The sequence below is a fragment of the Monodelphis domestica genome, chromosome 1 (genome assembly GCF_027887165.1).
Source record: "Monodelphis domestica isolate mMonDom1 chromosome 1, mMonDom1.pri, whole genome shotgun sequence".
NCBI classification, from domain to species: Eukaryota; Metazoa; Chordata; class Mammalia; order Didelphimorphia; family Didelphidae; genus Monodelphis; species Monodelphis domestica.
The window spans coordinates 712,777,417-712,803,607 of NC_077227.1; the positions used below are offsets into that span (position 1 = coordinate 712,777,417).

General features: G+C 36.6%; 1 protein-coding gene across 50 annotated transcripts in view; it reads left to right on the plus strand.

Annotated features, from left to right (window-relative positions):
- PMFBP1 (polyamine modulated factor 1 binding protein 1) overlaps window positions 1–26,191 on the plus strand; it is a 484,787-nt gene that overhangs the window by 332,885 nt on the left and 125,711 nt on the right. For 47 of the 50 annotated variants that reach the window (XM_056823979.1, XM_056823945.1, XM_056824098.1 and 44 more), the window contains 9 exons: window positions 4,416–4,478; window positions 5,682–5,741; window positions 6,426–6,497; window positions 7,248–7,307; window positions 13,145–13,207; window positions 14,758–14,895; window positions 17,906–17,968; window positions 18,575–18,634; window positions 20,933–21,070. In XM_056823979.1, coding sequence (XP_056679957.1) covers window positions 4,416–4,478; window positions 5,682–5,741; window positions 6,426–6,497; window positions 7,248–7,307; window positions 13,145–13,207; window positions 14,758–14,895; window positions 17,906–17,968; window positions 18,575–18,634; window positions 20,933–21,070 — 717 coding nt within the window. The remainder of the gene's footprint in view (window positions 1–4,415; window positions 4,479–5,681; window positions 5,742–6,425; window positions 6,498–7,247; window positions 7,308–13,144; window positions 13,208–14,757; window positions 14,896–17,905; window positions 17,969–18,574; window positions 18,635–20,932; window positions 21,071–26,191) is intronic. The other 3 variants (XM_056823965.1, XM_056823998.1, XM_056824048.1) reach the window with 3 other exon arrangements.

Genomic DNA, 26,191 nt, shown 5'->3' on the forward strand with positions numbered 1-26,191 from the left:
TTTTTCTTAGACTATATCAAGGGAGGGAAGTTTATTTTCCTCCTTCAACATATAAATAGTTTGTACATAACATACATAGACATAGAAATTATACAGATCTATATGTTTATATAGATGTGCATATAGTTAAATTATTACAAAGTTTTGTTTTTTATTAGTATATAAAGTTGGTTTTGAGTTAAAATGTAGTTAGTTTTGGTTGTATTAGCAAGAGGATAAAGTCTTAGCATAGTAAAAAGTTTTGTTTGAATTGTTCAAAAAGGATTTGTAAAATGAAGTTTGCTTGAGTTTTGCATAGTTATTATTTTAAATAGACTTTAGTTTTTTGTAAAACATAAGTTAGTTTATTACTGTATTTTATTGTTTCAAATTTTTTTCAAAAGTTTGTATTTTCTATTTTGCCTTTTGAATTTCTGTAATTATATGTTTTATACTTATACAAATGTGTTTTCATTGATTGTTTTCAATAAAATTTTCTTTTCTTTCATTTGTATCACTAGTACAGGTTAGCATAAATAAAGTATAACAATAAGAATAGGATAAGATAAGCAAAGATTAAGACAATTTTTAGGAAATATAATAATAAGGTTAGGTATAGCTTTAGAATTACATAGAATAGTGAGCATATGGGAGAGATTTTTCATCTATATATATACTCAAGGGGGAGAAATTGTAAGGATAATATTAAATAAGTATCATTTTTATTAGTTTAGGGATAAGAAGTAAAGTGTCTGGCTTGAGAAAAGAACTGGAGTTTGAAGCAAAGCTGAGAGAGCATGTTGATTTCAATTGCTGTCAGTTATAACCATTTTTCTGTGTCAATTACTCTCTCTGGCAGTCGGCAGTTGGTCTCTGGCAGTTGGCAGAGATACACACTCAGAGACTCTCAGGGCTGGAGGAGGTAACATCTTTGCCTCTCTCTCTGTATGAGGGAAATATCTGAAGGAGCTCAGTATTTTCCTTTCCCAACTTGGGAAGCACTATTGAATATCTATTGCAGTTTTTATAGATTGATTTAACTCTGAGAAAACCAAAGAAAGACCTGGTCTTTGTTTTACACTCTGAGTCTGTTAAGGCTCAGAGTCCTAACTTGATTCTTGTTGAGACTCAACCAACTAGCTCATTTGCTCTTTTATAATTTCAAGGTTAAGTTAAGATTTATAAGGATAATAGTGGTAGTTTTATTTAGATAGTATAAATTTGGGTTAGTCAGATCACGGAGGAATAGTGTAGCCTGTGAAACACAGAAGAAGCATTTCCTTACAGAACCTGTTAGTTTATTTGAGTGGATATAGTATCCCTTAGAATTAGAAATCCTTCTTTATCCTTATATATTTCAATAAATGTTTTATTTTTATAATAAGAGTCTCTTTAGCATCTTTGCGCCTGACTCTGAAGGGAAGTTCACATTTGAGCTTCACTTCATCACTGAAGATAATTTTGATTGCCTCCATCAAAAGTATCTGAACAGTTTTTATTATAAATATTTCATTTTATAACTCATCATTATTATTAAATTTTTACAATAGGAAGTTGTCAGGTGAGGAAATCAAAACTATCAATAATCACATGAAAAAGTATTCTAAATCCCTCATTATTAGAGAAATTCCTATTAAAACAATTCTGAGGTACCACCTCACACCTAGCAGATTGACTAATATGAAAGTAAGGGAAAATAATGAATCTTTGAGGGGATATGGAAAATGGGAACACGGATACACTCCTGGTGGAGTTGTAAATTGTTCCAACCATTCTGGAAGGCAATTTGGAATTATGCCCAAAGGACCTTAAAAGAATGTATACCCTTTGATCCAGCAATGCCACTACTAGGTTTGTATCCCATAGAGATAATAATGAAAAATGTTTGTACAAAAATATTCATAGTCTTGCTCTTTGTGTGGCAAAAAAATTGGAAAATGAGGGAGTGTCCCTCTATTGGGAAATGGCTGAACAAATTGTGGTATCTGATGGTGATGAATACTATTGTGCTATAAGGAACAATAAACTGCTTGATTTCTTTATGAGCCAGAAAGACCTCCATGAACAGATGCAGAGTGAAATGAACAGAACCAGGAGAATATTATACAGAGAAACTGAAATATTGTGGGATGATCATATGTAATCAACTTTGCTACTGATAACAATGCAGTGATCCAAGACAATCTAAAGAGACTCATGAGAAAGAATGCTATCCACATCAAGAGAAAGAACTGTGGGATTATAAACACAGAAGGAAAACATTTGATTTTTCGCTTGTTTATAAGGGTATTGGGTGTGCAGTTTGGGTTTTTAAAAGATTCTTACAAAAATAATTATACTAGAAATAGGTACTGAGTGATAATACATGTATAACCCAGTGGTATAGTTTGTTGTCTCTGGGAGGGGGGAGAGGAGAGAGAAAATATATGAATCATGTGACCATGGGAAAATACTTAAATTAACATTTTTTAAGATTAAAAATGTTAAATAAGAACATACCAAAATGTCACACAGACAACTCTGGAACTGTGCCTCAGGGTCGATCTAAGAATTTTAAGGACAGGTAATTCCTGATTTCTGAGGTTTTCTGAACTAATGAAGAGGAGGGAAAAGAATGTGCTAGGTGAACCAGACAATGAGAGCCAGAGTTTCTAGTATAATATGCAGTATCATCTATTAGAATGGGGCTGAGGTAGAAGAAAATTGAGCATTCACAATGAAATTCAACAAGAAGAACAAAAGGTGAGTAGACTCAAGAGGACAAGAACAGTAGGGGAAGGAAGACAGAACTGAACAATTATTCTATAATATGACTATCCATTCATTGTCACAGAAGTATCACTACCCAAGAAGTAATTAAAGCCTAAATCCTATGGCCAAGACCAATCCTAGGCATGATGATCAGCATTCATACCCTACCTACAGTCAAATAAAAACAAAATTGCAATTCCTGGGCACATTCTATGAAATGAACTACTTCTGTCTACATGTTGGTAGAGTGTAAGAAAATTCTTAGCCATAAAACAGGAACTCCATTCCACCAGGATAATGGCCACATCTTTACAAACTCTTATTTCAGATTGCCTAATTGACTGGTTGATTGATTATTTTGTAACTGAAAGCCAAAGGGCAAGAGTGTGGGAATGGGTACAGTGTAATAATTAAAGGGATTGGAGGGATATTGAAGAGATACAGGGGATAACAAAGGTTTTACAATAGGGAATGGAGGGGTTGAAGGGAGAGAGGGAATATGGCTGCCAGTGAAGTAAAAGGAGAGAGACACTCCCTGCCAAGAAGCTATCTTTGAAAAATGGGGTTCCCAAAAATGGGCTAACTATTATAGCCTGAGGGTACATCTTCTCTATTGATGTGGAAAGTACCCCAGAGCAGGTAAGGACAGACCCCCTGAGGGACAAGCCCCCTGCCAGACCGAGGTCGCCAGCAGGGGTCCAATAAGGACTACTTATGGTTGAATGGCTGTCCTTGGGTTCAGCTCCCTCTATGTTCCCCTGAAATGATAGTCCTCTTATCTGACTGTTGTTTATTTAAATAAAGATTAATTTTAATAACAAGTTTGTATTTGGGAGGTCTCCAGGAAGAGGGAAGAGGGATTTCCCTAGATTACAGGTCTCTCTCAGCTTTTGAGCTCAGGCCTCACAGGCTGGTGGAGAGTTTCTTTTATTCCTGTCTATGCTAATCTGTGCTAGTTTTCTTAAATTCAAAGTCTTAGCAATAGACAGCAAGAGGAAGAAAAACTTCTGCCTTTCAGAGCTAGTTGAGCTTGTATCTTTGGGCTGACGCCCCTAATGACCAGCCTTACAGTTCAAACCACTCCCCTTAAATCCTTTTGTTTGATGACACAATCACAGGAATACAGGTAGAGCACATAGTTAGAAAAATCAGGAATAGAAGTACTTCTATCCCAAGACAGGGAGGGAGTGCTCCTTCCAGTCCAAGGGCCAGGAAAGAGAGTCCTCAAGACCAACAGTCAGTCTCCCAGTACCCCTCCCCCCACCAACTGTCATTCTTATCAATATCTTCTCTCTAATATTCCAACTGCTGTTTGTTCCACCTGAGTGGCAAAAAGTCCAAAACTTGCTTCAGTTTTCCTTTCCACAACAGAAAGATACCTAAATTTGTTCTACTCAGCATGTGAGGTAGTTACAAAAAGAAAGTTAAAACATTAAGTTTTCCAAACAATCTGAATCTATTATCCTTGGCATGACTTATAGAAGATATCAAAGAGATTAATAATGACATAGCAAGATGTCACTGGGCTTTTAATCAGGGTGATGGGTATAAGCAATTTAGGTGGCTAGTAATTCCTGGTGTCTGCAGCATAGTGCTTGAATGACTAGTAGTATAAGGAAATGTTAATTAAATGTGTGGTTGAACAGTAGAGTCTCAAGGTTATGATGTACTATCATCCATTGCAGAGAGATTCACCTGCAAGGAAGTCCTGTGCTGCTGTGAAGATGATACCACAGAAGGTAGAAAAGGTGAGTAGACTGAAGGATGCCAAAGAGGTGAGGAAGAAAGACAGTTCTAAATAAAAACTCTGTTATCTGATCAACCATACTGTTTCAAGACCTATCACCTGCCCATAAATAACTAGTCCAAAATGCTATGACCAACCTCACTTCTAGCATTGCTGCTCATTATTCAAACATGGCAATCCTCCTAAAGTTAGGATTACCTTTCACATTAAAATCAATGAGTCCAAAGTCAATAATTTCCCCAGGAATAGAGAATGATATTACATCATAACCTTTTCTATCATATTAACATCCCTGGCTAACATAAGAAATTAAATGATAATTTTAGTAATTTTGGCTATAACCACACACAGCATGCCAACTCCAAGAAATGAAATAGAAGAAATTCGGAAATGCATAAAATAAATGAATACATTCAAATAATAATAACATTTTATTTCTTAATGCCAGAGATGTAAACAAGTGCTTTCTTGAAGATAAAATAATTAGAAACTTAAAGTTTATGAAAAGAACATGAAAGCCAGCAGGCAATACACCAAGTTTAGAAATGTAAAAATATTTTAAATAGTATAGTAACTCATAAATGAATACAAGGTATTATAAACACCCCATAAAATTAAAAATATAAGACTTGTTTTCTGGTAAAATAACATGACTAAAAATCTTTACACAACTTTTCTAGATATCAAAAGCACTTTATTTCTACATCCCACAGTAGTTAAAGGATAGACAAAACAGGAAAATAAATGGCATGAGGCAACAATACTGGGTCACTACCTTTTCCAAGCTCTCCATTGAGATTAGTTAACAGATTGATTTCATTGTTCCTTCACAGCCAAGAATGAATTAACAAATTGGTGGCAATGCAGTGTAGGAGATTACTTGCCAGGCTATGTGTACTTATGGTATGGGTGAAGAAGTTAGAAGAAAGGAAGGCAAAATACTAAGTATTCTCACCCAAGACACTCCAACAATCCTTGCAGGAATTTACAGAAAAAGTCAAAGGAACTGATGAGATGTCAAGCACAAAAATGTTATGTGAGGAAGATTAGGGCTCATGCTCAGGGCTTAGGTTTTGGCAGTGTAAAGGCAAATAATACTTGATTTCTGGAATGTTTCTTCCATTATGAGGAGGAAATGAAAAGACTGAGTGAAAAACAATGAGAGGCAGAGTACCTAGCTAACATGCAACATTATCTATTATAGTGGGATTCGCCTACAAGAAAACTCAGTGCGGCTGAGAAGACCCAAAGGGAAGAAGAAAAGGTGAGCAGAACTAACAACAACAAAATGGTGAGAATATAAGCCACATTTGGACTATTATTCTACAAGGTGGCTACCCATTCTTTGCCACAGAAGTATCACTCCCCAGTAGGAACAAAAGCCAAAAATACTATGACTAAGATGACCCTTAGCATTGCTGGTCAGCATTCAAACATGCTTTCCCTGAACTTTTTGGCACACTCTGAAACATTTCTTCTCCAAGTCAGGAAAGGGGTTTTTTGAATGCTTAGCCACAATAATAACTAGACAAAAGCCACCCGCACCATGGCACTACCTAAGGCAACCTCTGATTTCAAATTGCCTACCTTGGTGGTTGCTTGATTATTTTAAAGTTGAAAATCAGGGACAAATGGATGGGAGTGCATACAAAAGCTACCTAACTTTATTCCTACTTGGTGAGGAAGGACATTACAAGAAAGGAGCCAAAATACTATTCTATCCAGCCAAATTTATCTCAATGTCCTTTGCAAATATGAGAATAGACCAAGATGTTATGGAATGAACCGACAGAAGTTTGATCAGAGTAATATGTATAAGCATTGTAGGTGGCAGGTAATTCCTGCTGTTTGGGACTTACTTCTTAATGAGAGAGAGGAGGGCACATTCATTGAATCTGAGTGTGAGAAACTGAGTTTCAAGGATAAGATGCACTTTTATCCTCTGCAGATTCATCCATGTACAAGAAAGCTCAGTACTCTCAGTACTTGTGAGAAGATGATGCCACAGCAGGCAGAAAAGGTAAGCAGACTCAAAAATACCAAAGTGGTGGAGAAGGGGGAGAGTTTTAGACATCCACTTTTTGTAATCTGGCCACTTGTCTGGTTTCTTGTAAGGAAGCACCATTTGCTGGTCAGCAAATAATAGTAAATTTATTTCTTATAATAATAAATACTAAAATCCTTAAACTAACCATATCCCTACCCTTGCTGGTCAACATCTAACCATACCTATGCTCCTGCCAAAGCAAGGATTCATTTTCATGTCATTCTCAATGAGGAAAAAGTCAATTCTTTCTATAGGAAGGGAGAGAGTTTGAAAATATACACAATGTAAAATAAGGGGCTCAAAGCACCTATCCTGTGGCACACCTGTTTCAAGCTGCTCTTTGAGATTGACTAAATGGTTGTCTACATGATTATTTTAGGTGAAAAGCAAAGAATCCATGGATGCACACTGAGTGCAATGCAAGAAGCTATCTAGCCTCACTCCCACTCTGTGAGAGATGAAATTAGAAAAAAGGGAATCAAACAGAATAAAATGTTCTTTGCAAGGTTTTGTAGAAGACAGCAAAAAAAAAATTGATAAGGACATGCCAAAATGTCACAAAGAAAAATCTTAGATGGGCACTCAGGGATTTGGGTATGAAGAGATTAGGGGCAAATAGTCCTTGATGTCTTCGATTTTCTTCTTCTGTAAAGAAAAGAACAGAGATATGGTAACTCTGTGAGAGACCATTTGCAGCATAACATGCACTATTATCTGTCACAGAAGGACACAACTTTAAGAAAACAAAGTGCTTCTGTGACATTCCAAGAGGAAGAAAAAAAGGTGAGCAGAACCAAGGACCAGCAACATGGTGGGGAGGGAGAACAGATCTGGGAAAATCATTCCATAATGTGGCTAGATATTCTTTGTCACAGAAATTTTACTCCACAGTAAGTACCTAAAGACTGAAATTGTCTGACTAAACTTCCTTCTACATATCCTGATCACCATTCTAGTGAACCTAAGCAAAATCTCGGTCCATTTTCTAGTCAAACTCAATAAGGCAAAGGTCATCTATTTTTTTTTCAGGAAAGGAGTTTTTTTTTAATATAATGTAAAAATAAGAGCATCAAAACATCTATACCATGCAATGAACCATCTTTTCCAACTCTTATTTCACATTTAGGAACAAAATGATTTCTTGGTTACTATGGAACAAAAAATCAAAAACAGATGAGTGGCAGTGCAGAGCAAGAGGTTGCCTGCCCGTAGCTCTACTTCTGTGAGTGAGGAAGTTAGAAAAAGAGGAATAAAAAGACTAAGTTTTCCAAACAACCAATTCCGATGTTCTTTGCAAGATTTTATATAAGGAATCAAAGAAATTGATGTGATCATGCCAACATGTTACACAGAAAATTCTCTGACTATAGCTAGAGAATTGATATGTGAGCAGTTACGGTACAAGTCATTCCTGATTTCTGAGGTCTTCTTCAATGACAAAGGGATTAGGGATAGACTGAGTGAATTACAAGGGAGGCAAAGTCTCTAGCAAAACATGCATAACATGGAACATCCATTACACTGGGACTCAACTAAAATAAAACTCAATGTTGCTAAGATTATCCAACAAGAGGAAGAAAAGGTGAGCAGAAGCCAGAACAAACGGTTGGAAAGGTACAAGCTATTTTAGTGTCATGTAATTCCTGATACCAGAGGCTGAAGGTAAGGGTTAAAAAAAAGAGGTGTAACTTGCCAATGTCACTAAACCCTAAAATCCTATAACAAGAGGATCCTGAAGTTTCCTGCCCAAGATCCAATGCTTTCTACCCACTATCATTTTTTTGGCATATTCACTGAAGCAATGATGACTTCTTCCTCCAAATGAGTAGAGGGTTTAAAAAATACAGAGCCTCCCATAAGGAACCGAAACCACCTGAAAAATGTCATCAACTTTTAAAACTCTTATTTTAGATTTCCTTTCAAGGTGGTTGCTTAATCACTCTAGAGCTGAAAAATCAAAGAAAAAAATTGATGCAGTAAATTCTAGAAGTCTACCTAACTTTCTTCCTACTCGGTGAGAAAGGAATTTATAAAAGTGGAATGTAAAACATAAAGTTTTCCAGCCAAATTCACTCAAATGTTCCTAGCAAGAGTCTGTCAAATATCTCAGAGAGACTATTGAGGACAGAAGAAAATGTCATATGGTGAAATCTCAGACTGCGACTGAAGGCAATAGTTGCAATCATTTTAGGGACAGGAAATTGCAGATGTTTGTGGCTTTGATCTTTACTGACAACTAGGAGGAAGAGAGATGGACTGAATCAGAAGATAAGAAAGAGTATGAAGGGTAAAATGGAAGGCTATATATTGAAAGGGGATTTATGTTCAAGAAAACTCAGTGCTGCTGAGAAGACTGTACTTGAAGCAGAAAGTGTTAGTAGACACAAAGCACCAGAGTAGAAGACAAGGAGGAGAGATTCAGACAATTATTCTGTCATTTAAGCCACATATCCTTTGTCACTCCCAGTTAATAACTGAAACCTAAAATTCTATGACAAAGTTCACACCAGCCTTACTAGCAAGTGTGCACCCCTAACTATCCTCCTGCCATAGCAAGTTCAGATTCATGTCAAACTCAGTGACTCAAGTCTTAAATTCTAAGACCAAGCTCCCTCACTTACTTCTTGGCCAAGATTCAATCATAGCTACCAAACTGTGATTTTAATGGTTAACTTTTATATCCATAGGCAACCAACTCCAAAACATGACCTTTTCTTTATAAATTGTATTTAAAACAGATGACAGATGACTAGTTTCTGGTTGTTTTAGAACATGGAAAACAAAGGAGTAATGGGTTGGATTGGAGAACAGATGGCCATCTTCACTATAGATTAGGGAAAAAGGAAGTAGAAAAACAAGATCATTTGTTTTCCACCTGAACGTACCCCTGTTCTCTTTGCCAGAGAGTAGATTTTTAAGAAACTTACAATACAGTGAATTAAAGTAGAGAGTGACCAAGAAATCCCAAAGGAAAAGATGTAATTGTGGGGAAAGATAGAAGAAACAATATGTTTTTCTCAATAAATAACACCACTAGTTAACAAATTACTTTAATATAGTTCTGTAAGAGTGGTATTTCATTTCATTTCATTCATTTACTCAATGTGGGACAAGAAGGAAGATGAAATAGGTAGCCTAAAAGATGAGAATGAGATTCTCCAAGAAGCCCTGAGACAATATACAATAGAGTTGGAGTCAGCTACAATCAAGCTTGAGGCTGCTAAGAAGAAAAGAAAACAAAAGGAAAAAGAGGTGAGCATAGAAAAGAATTAAATGTTGGGAAATCATCAACTTTCTACGTTTCACAGACAAGATCTCACTCTTCCATTATAGTAAGAAAAAGAATCTGTTCTCTGTAGGACAAAGGAGAATCTCTATCAGATTTCTCAATGATTTCTCCGTTGCCATCCAGTGTTTTCATGAATCCACTCACAATGCTAGCTTTCTAGGTTTTCACCACCACATTGGCGTTTCTCATTTCTCATATTTCTGAGGTTAACATGAATTCCAGGCTCTTTAGTTCCCACCCTCATTTCTGCTAAATCCATATTCCTTCCCTTCTCTAGAAAGTCACAATTTCTCTATACAAAAGACAAAATAATTTCATTTCAGAAAGAGCCATTTGGATTAGAAATCTCTACTTCTCAGTTTGATGTCTCTCAACACACTAATTGCTAGAGTTAAGCTCCATGAGCTCCCACAACAATAGATTACATACTACCAATCTCCTGGCCTTTGCAATGGATGGAAAGACATGAGACATTGAAATGAAACTGATAGTCTGTGTGAGTAGGTTCAGGTGTACTGACCTGCTGAAGAAAGAAAGCCAAGCATTAGCATGGTTAAGTTTCCTTCCTGCTGATACAAAGATACCTAATGGTTTAATCATGAAACTTTGGCAAAACCAAAATAACCAGAAGACAACTCTGTGCAGTCATTTTATAGTTTAGTAAATCACTCTTTTTTGCACTCATTAAGATAAAAATCTGTTTTTCTAATAAAAGGCACTAAAAAGCACTGATGGATATATAGATATTAATGGACCTAGCTGGTTCAATGGATACAGAGCCAGGGGTGGAAGTTGGCGATCCTGGGTTCAAATGTGGCCTCAGGCTCTTCCCAACTATCTAACAGTAAGGCAATTCACTGAACTTCAAGTGCCTAATCTTAAAGTTATTCTGCCTTGAAACTAAAACTCAGCATTGTTTTTAATATAGGAGGTAAGGGTTTAAGAAATCAATAGATTTCATAGAAATTCTAAGCCCCCTGGACACTAGGAACATTATTCCCAACATACTACCCTAATTTGGCTAAAATGGAGTACTGGTGGTTTTAAAGTTGGTAGGAAGCTACTTACCACTGCTCCTACTATATGAGCAAAGAAATTAGTAAGAAGAACTCAAAATATTAAGTTCTCCAGCCATCCTTTTCCCAGAATTGTAGAAGAAATCAAAGAGATAAAAAATTGACCAAGAAATCATAGAGTGAATTTTGGGACTGTAGTTTAGGACATAAGATATTGTGATTTTAGAAAGAAAGTAATTTCTGATGTGTGGGCTTAGAGCTTCAATAATGAGTTTGAGAACAAAAATACAGTGAAATGGGACCATTAGGAGGCCTACGGCCTCTGGAATAAGAAGGATTTCTACCATTGTAGAAAGATTCACCTTCAAGAAAGTTCAGTGCTGCTGAAATGATGATACAAGAGCAGGAAGAAAATCTGAGCACCTTTTAAAAATCACATTGAAATGTAGTCAACCATGTTTTATTACATCTGTGTGATCACAAGACCATAAATATCCAAGGACAAAAATTCTATGACCAACCTCATTCTTAGCCTTTCCGCCTGGTCACCATCCACCCTACCTGTTCCCCTTCCAAAGCCAGGGGTCACTTACATGTCACACCCAGTGATAAAAAGATAACTTTTTCTTCCAAGAAGGAAAAATGATTTACATGTTACTGCTCTGAACTTCCAAGCAATGATTAGTGGCTGTGTCAAGTGCCAGGTCATCACAAAATTGCTGTATACCATCTATACCAATTTTATTTTCATCTTGCGGATCTTTGTATCTATTGTCTAGCTGTTCTGACTTCTTTCTGTCTAGTGATCCTTTTTAACACTTTCTCGTATATAAAGGTCAGGATTTTGAAAAAAATTGTCTGTTGCAACATTTAACTTCCAGTCATTTTGAGACAGACAACTCACAGCTGTTTTTTCACTAGATTGTGTGAAGATCATAAACTGACGAACTTTATCCATCTGCGTTGATTTCAACTTGTTCATGTTGGTGTCCTCCAGGCCTCTCCTCTCCTCCTCCGCCTCCTCCTGGCTTCACAGCGAATGGACTACGGCGGCGGCGGCAGCAGCGGCCTACCATAGACATCTGGAAAAGAAGACTTGTGAAGCACCAACATTGTGTTGCTGCTTTATCCCAGCTTTTCTTTGAGACTGGCTAACTGTGTCATTGCTTGGTTGTTTTAGAGCTAATAACCAAAGACAAAATGAGTGGCAGTTCAGTGCAAGAGACTACCTGCCTTTTTAAATACTATGTTAGTGTGGAATTTAACAAAAAAGGGAGTCAAAACACCTCATTTTCCAAACTTAAAACACTTTCTTTGCAAGAGTTTGTAGAAGAGACCAAAGGCATTGATAAGAACTTGCCAAAATGTCACACAGAGAACACTGGAACTGTGGATCGGGGGAATGTAAGCACTTTAATGACAGGGAATACCTGATTTCTGAGTCTTTCTGAATGGATAAAGAGGAGGGAAAGGATAGGCTGGGTGAAGCACACAATGAGAGCCAGAATTTCTAGCATAACATGCAATATTACCTATTAAAGTGAGACTGTGCTACAAGAAAATTCAGCCTTCCCAGCGAGATCCAACAAGAAGAACAATAGGTGAGGGCCAGAACTTTAGGGAAAGAAGACAGACCTGAACAATTATTCTATAAAGTGACTATCCATTCTCTGTCACAGAAATATCCCTACCCAAGAAGTAATTTAAGCCTAAATCCTATGGCCAAAGCCAATCCTAGGCTTGATAATCTGCATCCTAGCCTACCTACATTCAAACAAAAGCAAAATTGCAATTCCTGGGCACATTCTCGCTGAAACAATCCACTTCCTTCTCTATGTGGGTAGAGTGTTTGAAAATTCTTAGCCACAAAACAGGAGCCCCATTCCATTAGGATAATGGCCACATCTTTACAAACTCTTGTTTCAGATTGCCTAATTGACTGGATGATTGATTATTTTGGAGCTGAAATCTGAAGGGCAAGAGGATGGGAGTGAGCACAGAAAGATACCTAAATCTGTTCTCCCCCAGCATGGGAGGAACTTAGAAAAAGAAACTCAAAACATTAAGTTTTTCAAACAATATTACTCTATTATCCTTGGCAAGACTTGTAGAAGCTATCAAAGAGATTAATAAGAACATAGCAAGATGTCACAGGACTTTTAATCAGGGTGACAGGAGTAAGCAATTTAGGTTGCTGGTAATTCTTGGTGTCTGCAGCATAGTGCTTGAATGATTAGTAGTATAAGGAAATGTTGATTGAATGTGTGGATGAACAATAGAATCTCAAGGATATGATGTACTATCATCCATTACAGAGAGATTCACTGGCAAGGAAGCCCTGTGCTGCTGGGAAGATGATGCCACAGAAGGTAGAAAAGGTGAGTAGATTGAAGAATTTCAAAGAGGTGAGGAAGAAGGACAGTTCTAGACAAAAACTATGTAATCTGATCAACCATCCTGTTTTCTAAGACCTATCACCTATCACATAGCTAAAATGCTATGACCAACCGCACTCCTAACAGTACTGGTCATGATTCAAACATAGCAATCCTCCTGACAAGTGAAGATTTCCTTTCACATCAAACTCAGTGAGGCCAAAGCCATTAATTTCCCCAGGAATACAGAATGATATAATTTTTTCTATAATTTTAACACCACTGGCTGGCATAAGAAATTAAATGATAATTTTAGTGATTTTGGCTGTAGCCACATATAGCATGCCAAGTTCAACAGATGAAACAGAAGAAATTTAGAAATCAGAAATGCATAAAATAAATGTATAGTTTCATATACTATCACATTTTATATCTTAATGCCAGAGTTATATAAAAGTACTTTCTTAAAATTAAAATAATTAAAAGCTAAAAGTTTTTTTAGCTTTTTTTTAGCTAAAAGAACTTGAAAGCCAGCAGGCAACACTCCAAGCATAGAAATGTAAATACATTTTAAATAGCATAGTAAGTCATAAATGCATGCAAGTTACTATAAACACATCATAAAATTAAAAGAAAAAAATTAACACTTTTCTGGTACAATATCATGGCTAAAATTCTTTACCCAGATTTTCTGGATATCAGAAATGTCTATATCCCACAATGTTTAAGGAATAAATAAAACATGAAAATAAAAGGATTAAAGCTACAACATTGGGTCACCACATTTCCCAAGCTCTCCTTAGAAATTAATTAACACATTGGTTGCATTGTTCCTGGAGAGCTGAAAACGAATGAACAAATTGGCTGCAGAGCAATGCAAGAGATTACTTGCAAGGCCATGTATGCTTATAAAATGAGTGAGGAAGTTGGAAAAAAGGGAGACAAAATACTAAGTTTTCCAACCAAAGGTACTCCAACATTCCTTGCAAGGGTTTAGAAAAAGTCAAAGGAATTGATAAGAAGATGTCAGGCACAAAAATGTTATGTGAGGTAGTTTAGGACTTTTGCTCAGAGATTAGGTGTTTAGAATTTTAGGGGTATATAATTCTTGATTTCTGGAACTTGTCTTCAGTGAGGAAGAGGAAAAGAAAAGACTGAGTGAAAAACACATTGAGAGGGAGAGTTCCCAGCATAACATGCAATATTCTCCATAACAGTGGAAAAGACTAATGGGTTAGATTGGAGAATGAGTGTTCACCTTCACTATGGAATAGGGGAAAAGGAAATTGAAAACCAAGATAGCATTTGTTTTCCACATGAATGTGCCCCTGTTCTCCTCACCAGAGAGTAGGTTTTAAAGGAACTTACAATAGAGTGAATTAAAATAGAGAGTGACTAAGAAATTCCAAGGAAAATGATGGAATTGGGGGGGGGGAATAGCAGAAACAATATACTTTTCTCAAGAAATAACACTATTAGTAACAAGTTATTTAATACAGTCTGTAAGAGTAGTATTTTCATATTTTCCCCTCATTTATTTAACGTGTGACAAGGAGGAAGGTGAAATGGGTAACCTAAAGGATGAGAATGAGAGTCTCCAAGATGCCCTGAAACGATATACAATACAGTTGGAATCAGCTACAATCAAGCTTGAGGCTGTTGAGAAGGAGAGAGAGCCAAAGGAAAAAGAGGTGAGCAAAGAATTAAATGTTGGGAAATCATTCATCAACTTTCAGTTTCACAGATAAGATTTCACTCTCCAATTATGGAAAGAAAAAGAATCATGGTGTCTGTTCTCTATAAAACAAAAGAGTATCTCTAATAGATTTCTCAACAATTTCTCCATTGCCTTCCAGTGCTTTCATCTGCTTACAGTGCTAGCTTTCTAGGATTTCACCATAAAGTTGGCATTTCTTATTTTTTATATTTCTCAAGTTCTGAACATGAATTCCAGGCTCTTTAGTACCCATCCTCATTTCTGCTGAATGCATATTCTGTTCCTTTTCCAGAAAGTCAGAATTTCTCTATTCAAAAGACCAAATAATTTCATTTCAGAAAGAGCCATTTGGATTAGAAAGTCCCACTTCGTTCAGTTTTAAGTCTCTCAACACACTAATTGCTAGAGTTAAGCAACATGAGCTCCCACAACAATACGTCCTATAAATCTATTCTCTTAGTCCTTGCAATGGCTGGAAAGAAAGGCAGCATTGAAACACAACTGATACTCTGTGTGAGGAGGCAGGATGTACTGACCTGCTGAAGAAAGAAAGCCAACTATAAGCATGGTAAAGTTTCCTTCTTGCTGATACCAAAATGCCTAATGGCTTAATAAATGAGAATGGACAAAGTGACTTTGGCAAACACCAAAACACCAGAAGACAACTCTGCACAGTCATTTTCTGATTTAGCTAATCAGTCTTTTTTACACTCATTGAGTATATAATAGTACCCTCTATCCTATAGAGAGTACTTTTGAAAATACAGATTTTAAGGAACAGCCAGCTGGTTCAGTGGATACAGAACCAGGTATGGAGTTGAAAGTTCCTGGGTTCAAATTTGGCCTCAAGCACTTCCCAGCTATGTGACACTTCGGAAGTTACTTAATTCCAGTTTCCTAGCCCTTATTGCTATTCTGCCTTGGAACCAAAATCCAGCCTTGCTTCTAAAACAAGCAGTAAGGGTCTAAGAAAACTAAAATTTCGTAGAAATTCTAAATTGCCTGGACCACGCACACCCCCAGGAGCACTAATCCTACCTGAATTTAGCTAAACTGGATGATTGATAGCTTTAGAGTTAGCAAAAAGCTACCTATACCTGTTCCTATAATATGAGTAAGGAACTTAGTAAATGGGAAGTCAAAACATTGTTTTCCAGCCAGCCTCACCTAACTTTCTTTTCAAAAAGTTATAGAAAAGATCAAAGATATATATGAAAATAGACCAAGAAAGCACAGGATGAATTTTGGGACTATAGGTCATGACATGAGGTATTATGATTTTAGGGGACATGTAAATTTCTCATGTGTGGTCTTCTTCAATAATGAGTTTTAGGAGGGCAATGAGAGGGAACTGAGCCTATTAGGAAAACCAGGCATTCTGGCATAAGAAGCATTTCTATGTAGTACAGAGAGATACACCTTCAAGAAAGTTCAGTGCTGCTGAAAAGATGATACAAGAGCAAGCAGAAAAATTGAGCAGACACAAAAGAACCAGATTGTTGGGGAAACTCAGCACCTTTGAAAAATCATACTCTAATGTAGTCAGATATGTTTTATCACAGAATTATCACTCACCCATAGGTGACCAAAGACCAAATTTCTGTTACCAATCTCATTCTTAGCAATCATGGCTGGTCACCATTCAACCTTAGATATTTTTCTAACAAAGCCAACATTCTCTTTAAATGTCACACTCAGTGACAAAAAGGTTACTTTTTCTTCCAAGAAGGAAAAATTATTTAGTGTAGACATCTTGAAAACAAGATCTGTGAAGCACCAATATTGTGTCACTTCCTTATCCAAGATATTCTTTGAGATTGGCTAACTGTGTCATTGCTTGGTTGTTTTAGAGCTAATAATCAAAGACCAAATGGGTGGCAGTGCAGTGCAAGAGGATACCTGCCTCTTTCAGTACTGTATTGGTAAGGAACTTATCAAAAAAGGGAGTCAAAACACCAAGTTTTCCAAACTTGCAACACTTTTATCTTTGCAAGAGTTTGTAGAAGAGGTCAAAGAAATTAATAAGAACTTGCCAAAATGTCACACAGAGAACCCTGGAACTGTAGGTCAAGGTAGATGTAAACACTTTAAGGACAGGTTAATGGGGCTTTCTGTATCAAAGCTGGATGAACCACAAATTGAGAGCCAGAGTTTCTAGCATAACAGGCAATATTAACCATTAGAGTTGAGCTGAACTACAAGAAAATTCAGCACTTCCAATAAGATCCAACAAAAGGAACAAAAGATGAGTAGGCTCAAGAGGACCAGAATTGTAGAAAAGGGAGACAGATCTGAATAGTTATTCAATAGTGAGGCTATCTGTTCTTTGTCACAGAAGTATCACTACCCAAGAAGTAATTAAAGCCTATGTTCTGTGACCAAACTCAATCCTAGGCTTGATGATTAGTATTCACACCCTATCTACATCCTACAGATGCAAAATTGCAATTTGGAACATTCTCTGAAAAGAAATAAAAAACATTTCATTCTCCATGTGGGTAAACTGCTTGAAAATGTTTAGCCACAAAAGAGCAACCTCATAATACCTGGATTGTGGCCACACCTTTTACACACGCTTATTCAGATTGCCTAATTAGCGGGTTTCCTGGTTATTTTAGAACTGAAAACCAAAGGACAAGTGGGTGGGACTGGATACAGAAACCTACCTAAATTTATTCTACCCATTGAGTGAGGAAGTAACAAAAAAGGAAGTAAAAATGTTAAGTTTTCAAACAATCTTATTCCAATATCCTTTGAAAAACTTGTAGAAGATAGCAAAGAGATTAATAAGAACATAACAAGATGTCACAGTGTGAACTATTGAACTTTTAATGAGAGTGATAGGTGTAAACATTTTAGGTGGCTGGTAATTCCTAATATCTATAGCATAGTTCTTGAATAATGAGTAGTATAAGGAATCACTGATTGAATCTGTGGATGAACAGTACAGTCTCAAGGATATGATATAATATCATCCATTGCAGAGAGATTCACCTTCAAGGAAGCCCTGTGCTGCTGGGAAGCTGATACCACAGCAGGCAGAAAAGGTGAGTAGACTGAAGGATACTGAAGATATGGGAAAAGGGGACAGTTCTAGACAATCATTTTGTAATCTGGTCACCCATCCTGTTTCAAAGAACTGTCACCATCCGAAATAAAATCCTATGAACAACCTCATGCCTAGCCTTGCTGATCATGATCCACTTATACCTATTCTCCTCCCAAAGTGAAGATGACCTTTCATGTCAAACTCAATGAGACATAGAACACCTCTTTTTTAAGGAAAAGAAAGTGTTTTAAAATATATAAAATGTAAAAATAAGAGAGTCAACCCACCTATGTATACCATGGCATCACCTTTTCCAAACTCATCTTTGAGATTGGTGAACTGGTTGGTTGCTTGGTTGTTTGAACTCCAATGTTCTTTGCAAGATTTTGTAGAATGGGTCAAAGAAACTGATGAGAACATGACAAAATTTCACATAGGGAACTCTGTGACTATGACTTGAGGCTTTATATGTGAGTAGTTTGGGGGCAGTTAATTCCTGATTTCTAAGACTTTCTTCTTCCATGAAGAAGAGGAGGACAGATTGAGTGAATTACAAAATGAGAAGCAGAGTCTCCATCATAACATGCAATATTATCCATTACAGTGGTACTCACCTATAAGAAAGCAAAGTGCTGTTGAGAAAATTCAAGAGGAGGCAAAAAGGGTAAGCAGAACCAAGAGGTACAAAAGGGTGGGAATAGAGGACACAGCTGGACAATTGGCTCATAAAGTGGATACCCAAAATCTTTGTCACAGAAATATCACACCCAAGTAAGTAAATAAAACCTGAAATCCTATGACCAAGCTCATTCCTTAATAGTCAGAATCCAAACATACAGACCCTACTAACTAAAAAAGGTTTCATTTTCGTGGGACACCCTCAGAAACAGGGTCACATCTTTCTCCCTGTGAGGAGGGTGTTTTAAAAGGTAGAGCCACAAAAGAGGAGCCACCAACAATCTGGACAATGGCACCTCCTTTTCCAAACTCATTTCACATTGCTTAAGTGGTTGCTGGGTTATTTTAGAGCTGAAAACCAAAGGACACTGGGTGGGAATGGATAACAGGAAGCAATCTAACTCTGTCCATACTCAGTGAGTCAAGAAGTTAAAAAAAGAAAATCAAAACATTAAGTTTCTCAAATGGGCATATTCCAGTGGCCTTTGCAAGAGTCTGTAGAAGAAAGTAAAGAGATTAATGAGAACAGATCAATATGTCACAGGATGAACTGTCAGACTTTCATTCAAGGTAATAGGTATAAGATATTTAGGTGGCTCATAATTCCTGATATATAGGGCTGAATTCTTCAGTGATGAGTTAGAAACATACAGATAGAATGAGTCTGAGGTTGGGAAACACAATCTCAAGGATAAGATGCAATATTAACCATTGAAGAGGGATTTATCTCTAAGAAAGCTCAGTGCTTCTGAGAAAATGATACAACAGCAGGCAGAAAAAGAGAATCAGAGAAAGGGTGGGAACAGTTCTAGACAAGTATCCTATAATCTGGTCAATCATTCTGTTTCAAAGGGTATCACTTCCCAATATTTCACTAAAGCCTAAAAGCCTATGACAAGAGAATCCCCAGCCTTCCTGCATCCAATGCTCCCAACCCTCCTGACAAAAGAAGATTTCACCTTCTTGGTACATCCACTGAAGTAATAGCCACTTCTTCTTCCATATGAAGAGAGGGTTTAAAAAATACAGAGATTCCAAGAGGGAACCCAGACCACCTACACTATGCCATCAACTTTTACAACTCTTAATTTAGATTACCTTATGAGATGTTATTTTAGAGCTGAAAATCAAAAGAAAAATTGGAGGGAGTGAATTCTAGAAGGCTATATAACTTTCTTCCTACACAGTGAGAAAGGAAGTTACAAAAAAAAGAAGTTAAAACATTGTTTTCTAGCCAAACTCACTCAAATGTTCCTAACAAGAGTCTGTAAAGAGGTCAATGAGACTGATGAGAACAGGACAAGATGTCATATAGTACAGTGTCAGACTATGGCTGAGGGCAATAGATGAGAGTATTTTAGAGGGTAGGAAATTCCTGATGTCTTTGGCTTTGATCTTTAATGATGAGTAGGAGAAAGAAAAGTTGAGTGAATCAGAAGATGAGAAACAGAATCTTTAGGATAAGATGCAAGAATACCCATTGCAAAAGGACTTACCTACAAGAAAACTCAGTGCTTCTGAAAAGACTCAACAGTAAGCAGAAAGTGTGAATAGACACAAGAGCACCAGAATGAAAGTCAAGGAAGGATATCTTTGGTCAATCATTCTCTTTTAATCCCCATATCCTTTGTTACTGAGGTAGCACTCACAGTAAATAACTAAAGTCTTAAATTCTATTACCAAGCTCACTCACTCACTTCTTGGCATGCATGCAATCATAGGTACCCAACTGTCAATGAAAGGTTTCATTTTTATATCTATTGACTCACTCAAAGACTCATATATAGTTCAGATAAAGAGGACTTTCGTAGTGATTGAGTTAGTGGTTTACTGGAATTCCCCAAACTAGCTCCCAAACATGGCCTTTTCTATGTAATTTTTATATACATCAGATAACACCTGATTAGTTCCTGGTTGGTTTAGGACATTGAAAACAAAGGAGTAATGGGTTACGTTGGAGAACAGATAATTAAACTTCCCTAATTTTCAATGGATTAGGGAAAAAAAGGTAATAGAAAAATCAAAATCATTTGTTTTCCAACTAAATTTGCCCTAGTTTTCTTTGCCAAAGAATAGATTTTTAGGGAAATTACAAGGGAGTAAATGAAAATAGAGGATGACCAAGAAATCCCAAGAGAAACATATGAAATTGTGGTAAAAGGTAGCAAAAACAATATATGCTTTTCTCAATAAATAACACTACAAGTAACATTACTTTAATACTGTTGTGTAAGAGTTGCATTGTATTTTCATATTTTCATTCATTTGATCTATGTTGGACTAGGAGGAAAATAAAACATGCAACCTTAAAGATGAGAATGAGGTTCTCCGAGAGGCCCTGAGACGATGTACAATACTGTTGGACTCAGCTACAAACAAGCTTGAGGCTACTGAGAAGGCAATAGAGCAAAAGGAAAAAGAGGTGAGCATAGCAAAGAATTAAAAGTTGAGAAATCATTAATCAGGTTACCAAGTTACACAGAGAAGATCTCACTCCATTATGAAAGAGAAATGAATTGTGCAAAGAAGCAGCTCTAAGCTCTCTTAATGACTTCTCCTTTGGCTTCCAGGACTTCTGTTCTCTTTATAATTCTGTTTTTTTAGAATTTCGCGCTCACATTGGCATTTCTCAGACTTCTAATTTCTCAGGTTCTTAGCATGGCTTTTAGGCTTTTTAGTGACTCCTTCATTTCTCCTGAATCCATATTTCTCCCCTTCTCCAGAAGTAAAAACTTCTTTTGATAGAAAAACCAATTATTTAATTTTTAGGAAAAGCCATTTGGCTTAGATAGTTAGATATCACCCAGTTTTGAGTCTCTCAACACACTAATTTCTAGAGTCAAGCTCCATAAACTTCCACAATAGGTTTTATAAATTCAAACCCTTGGCCTTTGCATTGGATGGAAAGAAATACAACAATGAAAGACAACTGTGTGTTTGGGTCTGGGAAGCCCAAGAAAGCCAAGCAAGGCATGGTTAAGTTTACTTCCTGCAGATACAAAGATGCATAATTGCTTAAATTAACAAAACTTTGAATAAAATTACTTTGGCAAATCCAAAAGCACCAGAAGAAAAGTCTTCACAGTCAATATCTAATTTAATCAATGAGCCTTTTTCACATTCATTGAGGCAAAGTTCACTGTTCTCCTAGTAGTAGGTACTTTTAAAAATATAGATTTTAAGGGGCAGCTAACTGGTTCAGTGGATAAAGATCCAGGTGTGGAGTTGACAGTTCCTAGGTTCAAATCTGGCCTCAGGTACTTCCCTGTTGTGTGACACTGAGTAAATCACTCAACTGCAATTGCCTAGCCCTTACAGCTATTCTGCCTTGGCTCCAAAACTCAGCATTGATTCATATATAGGAGGTAAAGGTTTAAGAAAACTAGATTTCATAGAAACTTTAAACCACCTGGATCATAGGTACAACATTCCCCATGTCCTTCCTGAATTTAACTAAACTCTAAGGTTGGCAGTTTTAGAGTTGGCAGGTAGCTACTTATATTCTTCCTCGTTCTATGTGAGTGAGGAAGTTAGTAAAAAGGAAAACAGTAAGTTTTCCAGCCAAACTCACTTTAACTTCCTTTGCAAGAAGTTGTAAAAGAAGTCAAAGAGATGTATGAGAATAGACCAAGAAAGCATAGGAGGAATTTGGGTTGGTAGTTCAGGGCATTAGTAGAATGATTTTAGGGGACCTATAATTTCTAATGTGTGGGTGTAGTTCCTCAATAATGAGTTTTGAGGACAGATACAGCGAACTGGGCCCAGTATGAGAATCAGGGTCTCTAGGATAAAAAACAATTCTATGCAGTACAGAGGGATTCACCTTCAAGAAAGTTTAGTGCTGCTGAAAAGATACTAGAGAGGGCAAAAAAAGTTGAGCAGGCTCAGGAGCATCAGATTGTTGGGGAAATTTAACAACTCTGAAAAATCACACTGTAATATAATCAATCAGCCATCCTTTATAGCAGAATTATAAGTCACCTATAAGTAACCAAAGACTAAAATTCTATGACCACTCTCACTCCTAACCTTCCAGACTGTTCACAATCCAATACAACCTTATGTCACACTCATTAACAAAAAGGTTACCTTTTTCTCCAGAAAGGAAAAATGGTTTACAATAGACATCTTGAAAAGAAGATTTTTGAAGCACTAACACTTTTCCAAGCTCTTCTTTGAGACTGGCTAACTGTTTCATTGCTTTTTTGTTTTAGAGAAAATAACCAAAGACCAAATGGGTGGAGCTGCAGTGCAAGAGGCTACCTTCCATTGTTCTGATTCAATAAGTGAGGAAGTTATAAAAAAAGAAGTCAAAACATTAAGTTTTCCAACCAAGCTTATTCCAGTGTCCTTTGTAAGACTTTGTAGAAATGTCAAATAGATTAATGAGAACAAAACAAGATGTTATAGAATGAACTCTGTCCAGTGTTAGGTCAGGGTGATAGGTATAAGCATTTTAGATAAGCCCTGATTTGGGGGGCTTAATTCTTCAATAAGGAGGAGGAGGACAGATTGAATGAATCTGAGGATGAGAAACTGAGGCTCAAGGATAAGATGTAATATTATCCTTTGCAAATGCATTCACCTACGAGAAAGCTCAGTGCTGCTGAGAAGATAATGCAACAGCAACCAGAAAAGGTGGGCAGACTCAAAGTGGTGTAGAAGGGGCAAGTTTTAGACAATCACTTTGTAATCTGGTCACTTATCTTGTTGTAAAGAATCATCATTTACCCATAAATAATAAATACTAAAATCCTTTGACTAACCGTATTTCTACCCTTCCTGGTCACCATTTAACCAAACCTATGATCCTATCAAAGCCAGGGTTCACTTTTAAAATCATACCCAATGATGCAAAAGTCAATTAATTCTTTCTCCAGGAAAGTGAAAGTTTTTGAAAATATGTAATGAAAGATAAGAGGCTTAAAGTACCTGTAACTTGGCAGCACTTATTCCCAGCTCTTCTTTGATACTGGCTAGTACATTGGTTGGTTCATTGGTTCTTATAGAGCTGGGATGCAAAGAAGAAGTGGGTGACTGTGTAGTGCAACCCAAATTGACTGCTACTGTGTAAGTGAAAAGCTGGGGGGGGGAAGGAAAGTAAAGCACTAAGTTTTCCCCAAAATATTCATTCCTATGTTTTTGGCAAGAGTTTTTAGAAGAGGTCAAAGAATTAATGAAAAGATACCAAAATATCACATTTGGAACTCTGGAAATGTGTCTTAGTTTTAGATGTGAAAACGTTTGGGACAAGTAATTCCTGATTTTTGAGGCTTTCCTCATTAATGAAAAGGAATAAATGGACAGCTTAGGTGAACCATTTAATAAGAGCTAGAGTCTCCAGCATAAAATGCAATATTATCCATTACAGTGGAACTCAACTACAAGAAACCTCAGTCCTGCTGAGGAAATTCAACAAGAGGGAAAAAAGGTAGAAAAGCCTAAGAGGATCAGAATTGTAGGAAAGGTGAACAGATCTGGACAATTATTCTATCATGTGACTATAAATCCTTTATCACAGACGTTTAAATTCTCAGGAAGTAACAAAAGCCTGAATCCTATAATCAAGCTCACTCCTAGGCTTGCTGGTCAGCATCAGACCATTCCTACATTCCTACAAAAGCAAGGTTTTACTTTCTGGGCATATTCTTTAAAGCAAAGGCCACTTCTTTCTCCATAGGGGAGAGTGTTTGAAAATGTTCAGCCACAAAAAAATAATGTCACCACATTTTACAAACTCAGTGAGTAGGGAAGTTACAAAAAGGAAGTCAAAACACTGAGTTTTCCAAGTTTATTTCAGTGTTCTTTGTAAGACTTGTAGAAAATGTCAAAGAGATTAATGGAAAGAGAGAAAGATGTCATAGGATGAACTGTCAGACTTTTAATAAGGGTAAAAAGTATTAACATTTTTACAAGTCAGATAATTCTTGATGTGTGGGGTATAGTTCTTCAATGATGAGAAGGGTAAGGAGATATTGACTGAATCTGTGGCTATAAAGTAGTCTCAAATATAATATGCAATATCATCCATTGCAGAGAGATTCACCTACCAAAAAGCTCATTACTGCTGAGAAGATGATGCAACAACAGGCAGAAAAGATAGACAGACCAGAACACAAGAGTGGTGAAGAAGGGAGAAAGTTCTAAACAATCATTCTCTAATCTGATCATCCATTCAGTTTCAAGGACTTATCACTGGCCCATGAATAACTAGACTAAAATCTTATGACCAACCTCACTTCTAGTATTACTGATCATGATCAAATAGTTATCTCCTTACCAAAGTAAAGATTACCCTTCAAGTCAAACTCAATGAAGCAAATGTAATTTTTTTCCCCCAGGAAGAGAGAGTAATGTCACATCATGACTTTATCATGGTTTCATCATATCAAAGGCCAGCAAAGGAAATTAAATGGGAATTTTATGCATTTCTGCTGAGACCACAGACAATACACCAAGCCCAGCAGATGATAAAGAAGTTTAGAAACTCATAAATACATAATAAAATATATATGTATATAGTATTATATAATATCAGCATATTTTATCTTTTAATATGAGAATTATAATTTAATCTACATTAAATTGTTTAAAGTTAAATTAATAAAAAAGTTAAAGTTTGTAAAAGGAACACAAAAGCCTAGAAATGTAGATATATCTTGAATAGTTTAATACCTCATAAATGCACATAAGGTACTGTAAATATCCCATAAAAGAACATAAAATTAATATTTCTTCTCTAATATAATTAAAGGGCCAAATTTTTTACACAGATTTTTCACATCTCCTAAGTATTTCCCTTCTGTATCCTATGTGGAATGGATAAGTATTCATATGAATATATATATAAAGAGAGAGAACTAAGTATAAAACATGGAAGTAAAAGTCATGAAGCCCCAATACTGCATCACTGCCTTTTCCAAGCTCTTCTTTGAGACTGGCTAATTGATTGGTTGCTTGGTTGTTTCAGAAATGAAAATAGACCATCTGACACTGACTCTAAGTCATGTATGAGGAAGTTAGAAAAAAGAGAAGCAAAACACTAAATTTTCCAACCAAACTCTCTCCAGGCATTCCTAGCAAAAGTTTATAGAAGAGGTCAATGGAGTTGATGAAAGCATGTCACCCAAAAATGTCATTTGAGGAAGTCTAGAACTCTTGTTTAGTGTGGGCACTGGTAATTCTTGTTTTCTGGGTCTTTTGTCCTCCATGAGGAGGAAGAGAAGGAAAGACTAAGTGGAAAATACAATAAGAGAAAGAGTCTCTAGCATAACATGCAACATTATCCATTACAGTGGGATTTACCTACAAGAAAACTCAGTGCTGCTGAATGCATGCACCCATGGTCACAAGATCTACAAACCTTTATCTTGCTAGCATATCACCAACACTGGGAATACCTTAAACCTCACCTCATGAGAGATCACCATCCCACCATCTAAAGGCTTACGATCCTTCAGAGGAAACCAATAAATTGTGACATACATAACTCCTTTACTGGCTACTTGGTTGTCACTTCAGGGTCATAAACTTGTTCTTTTCA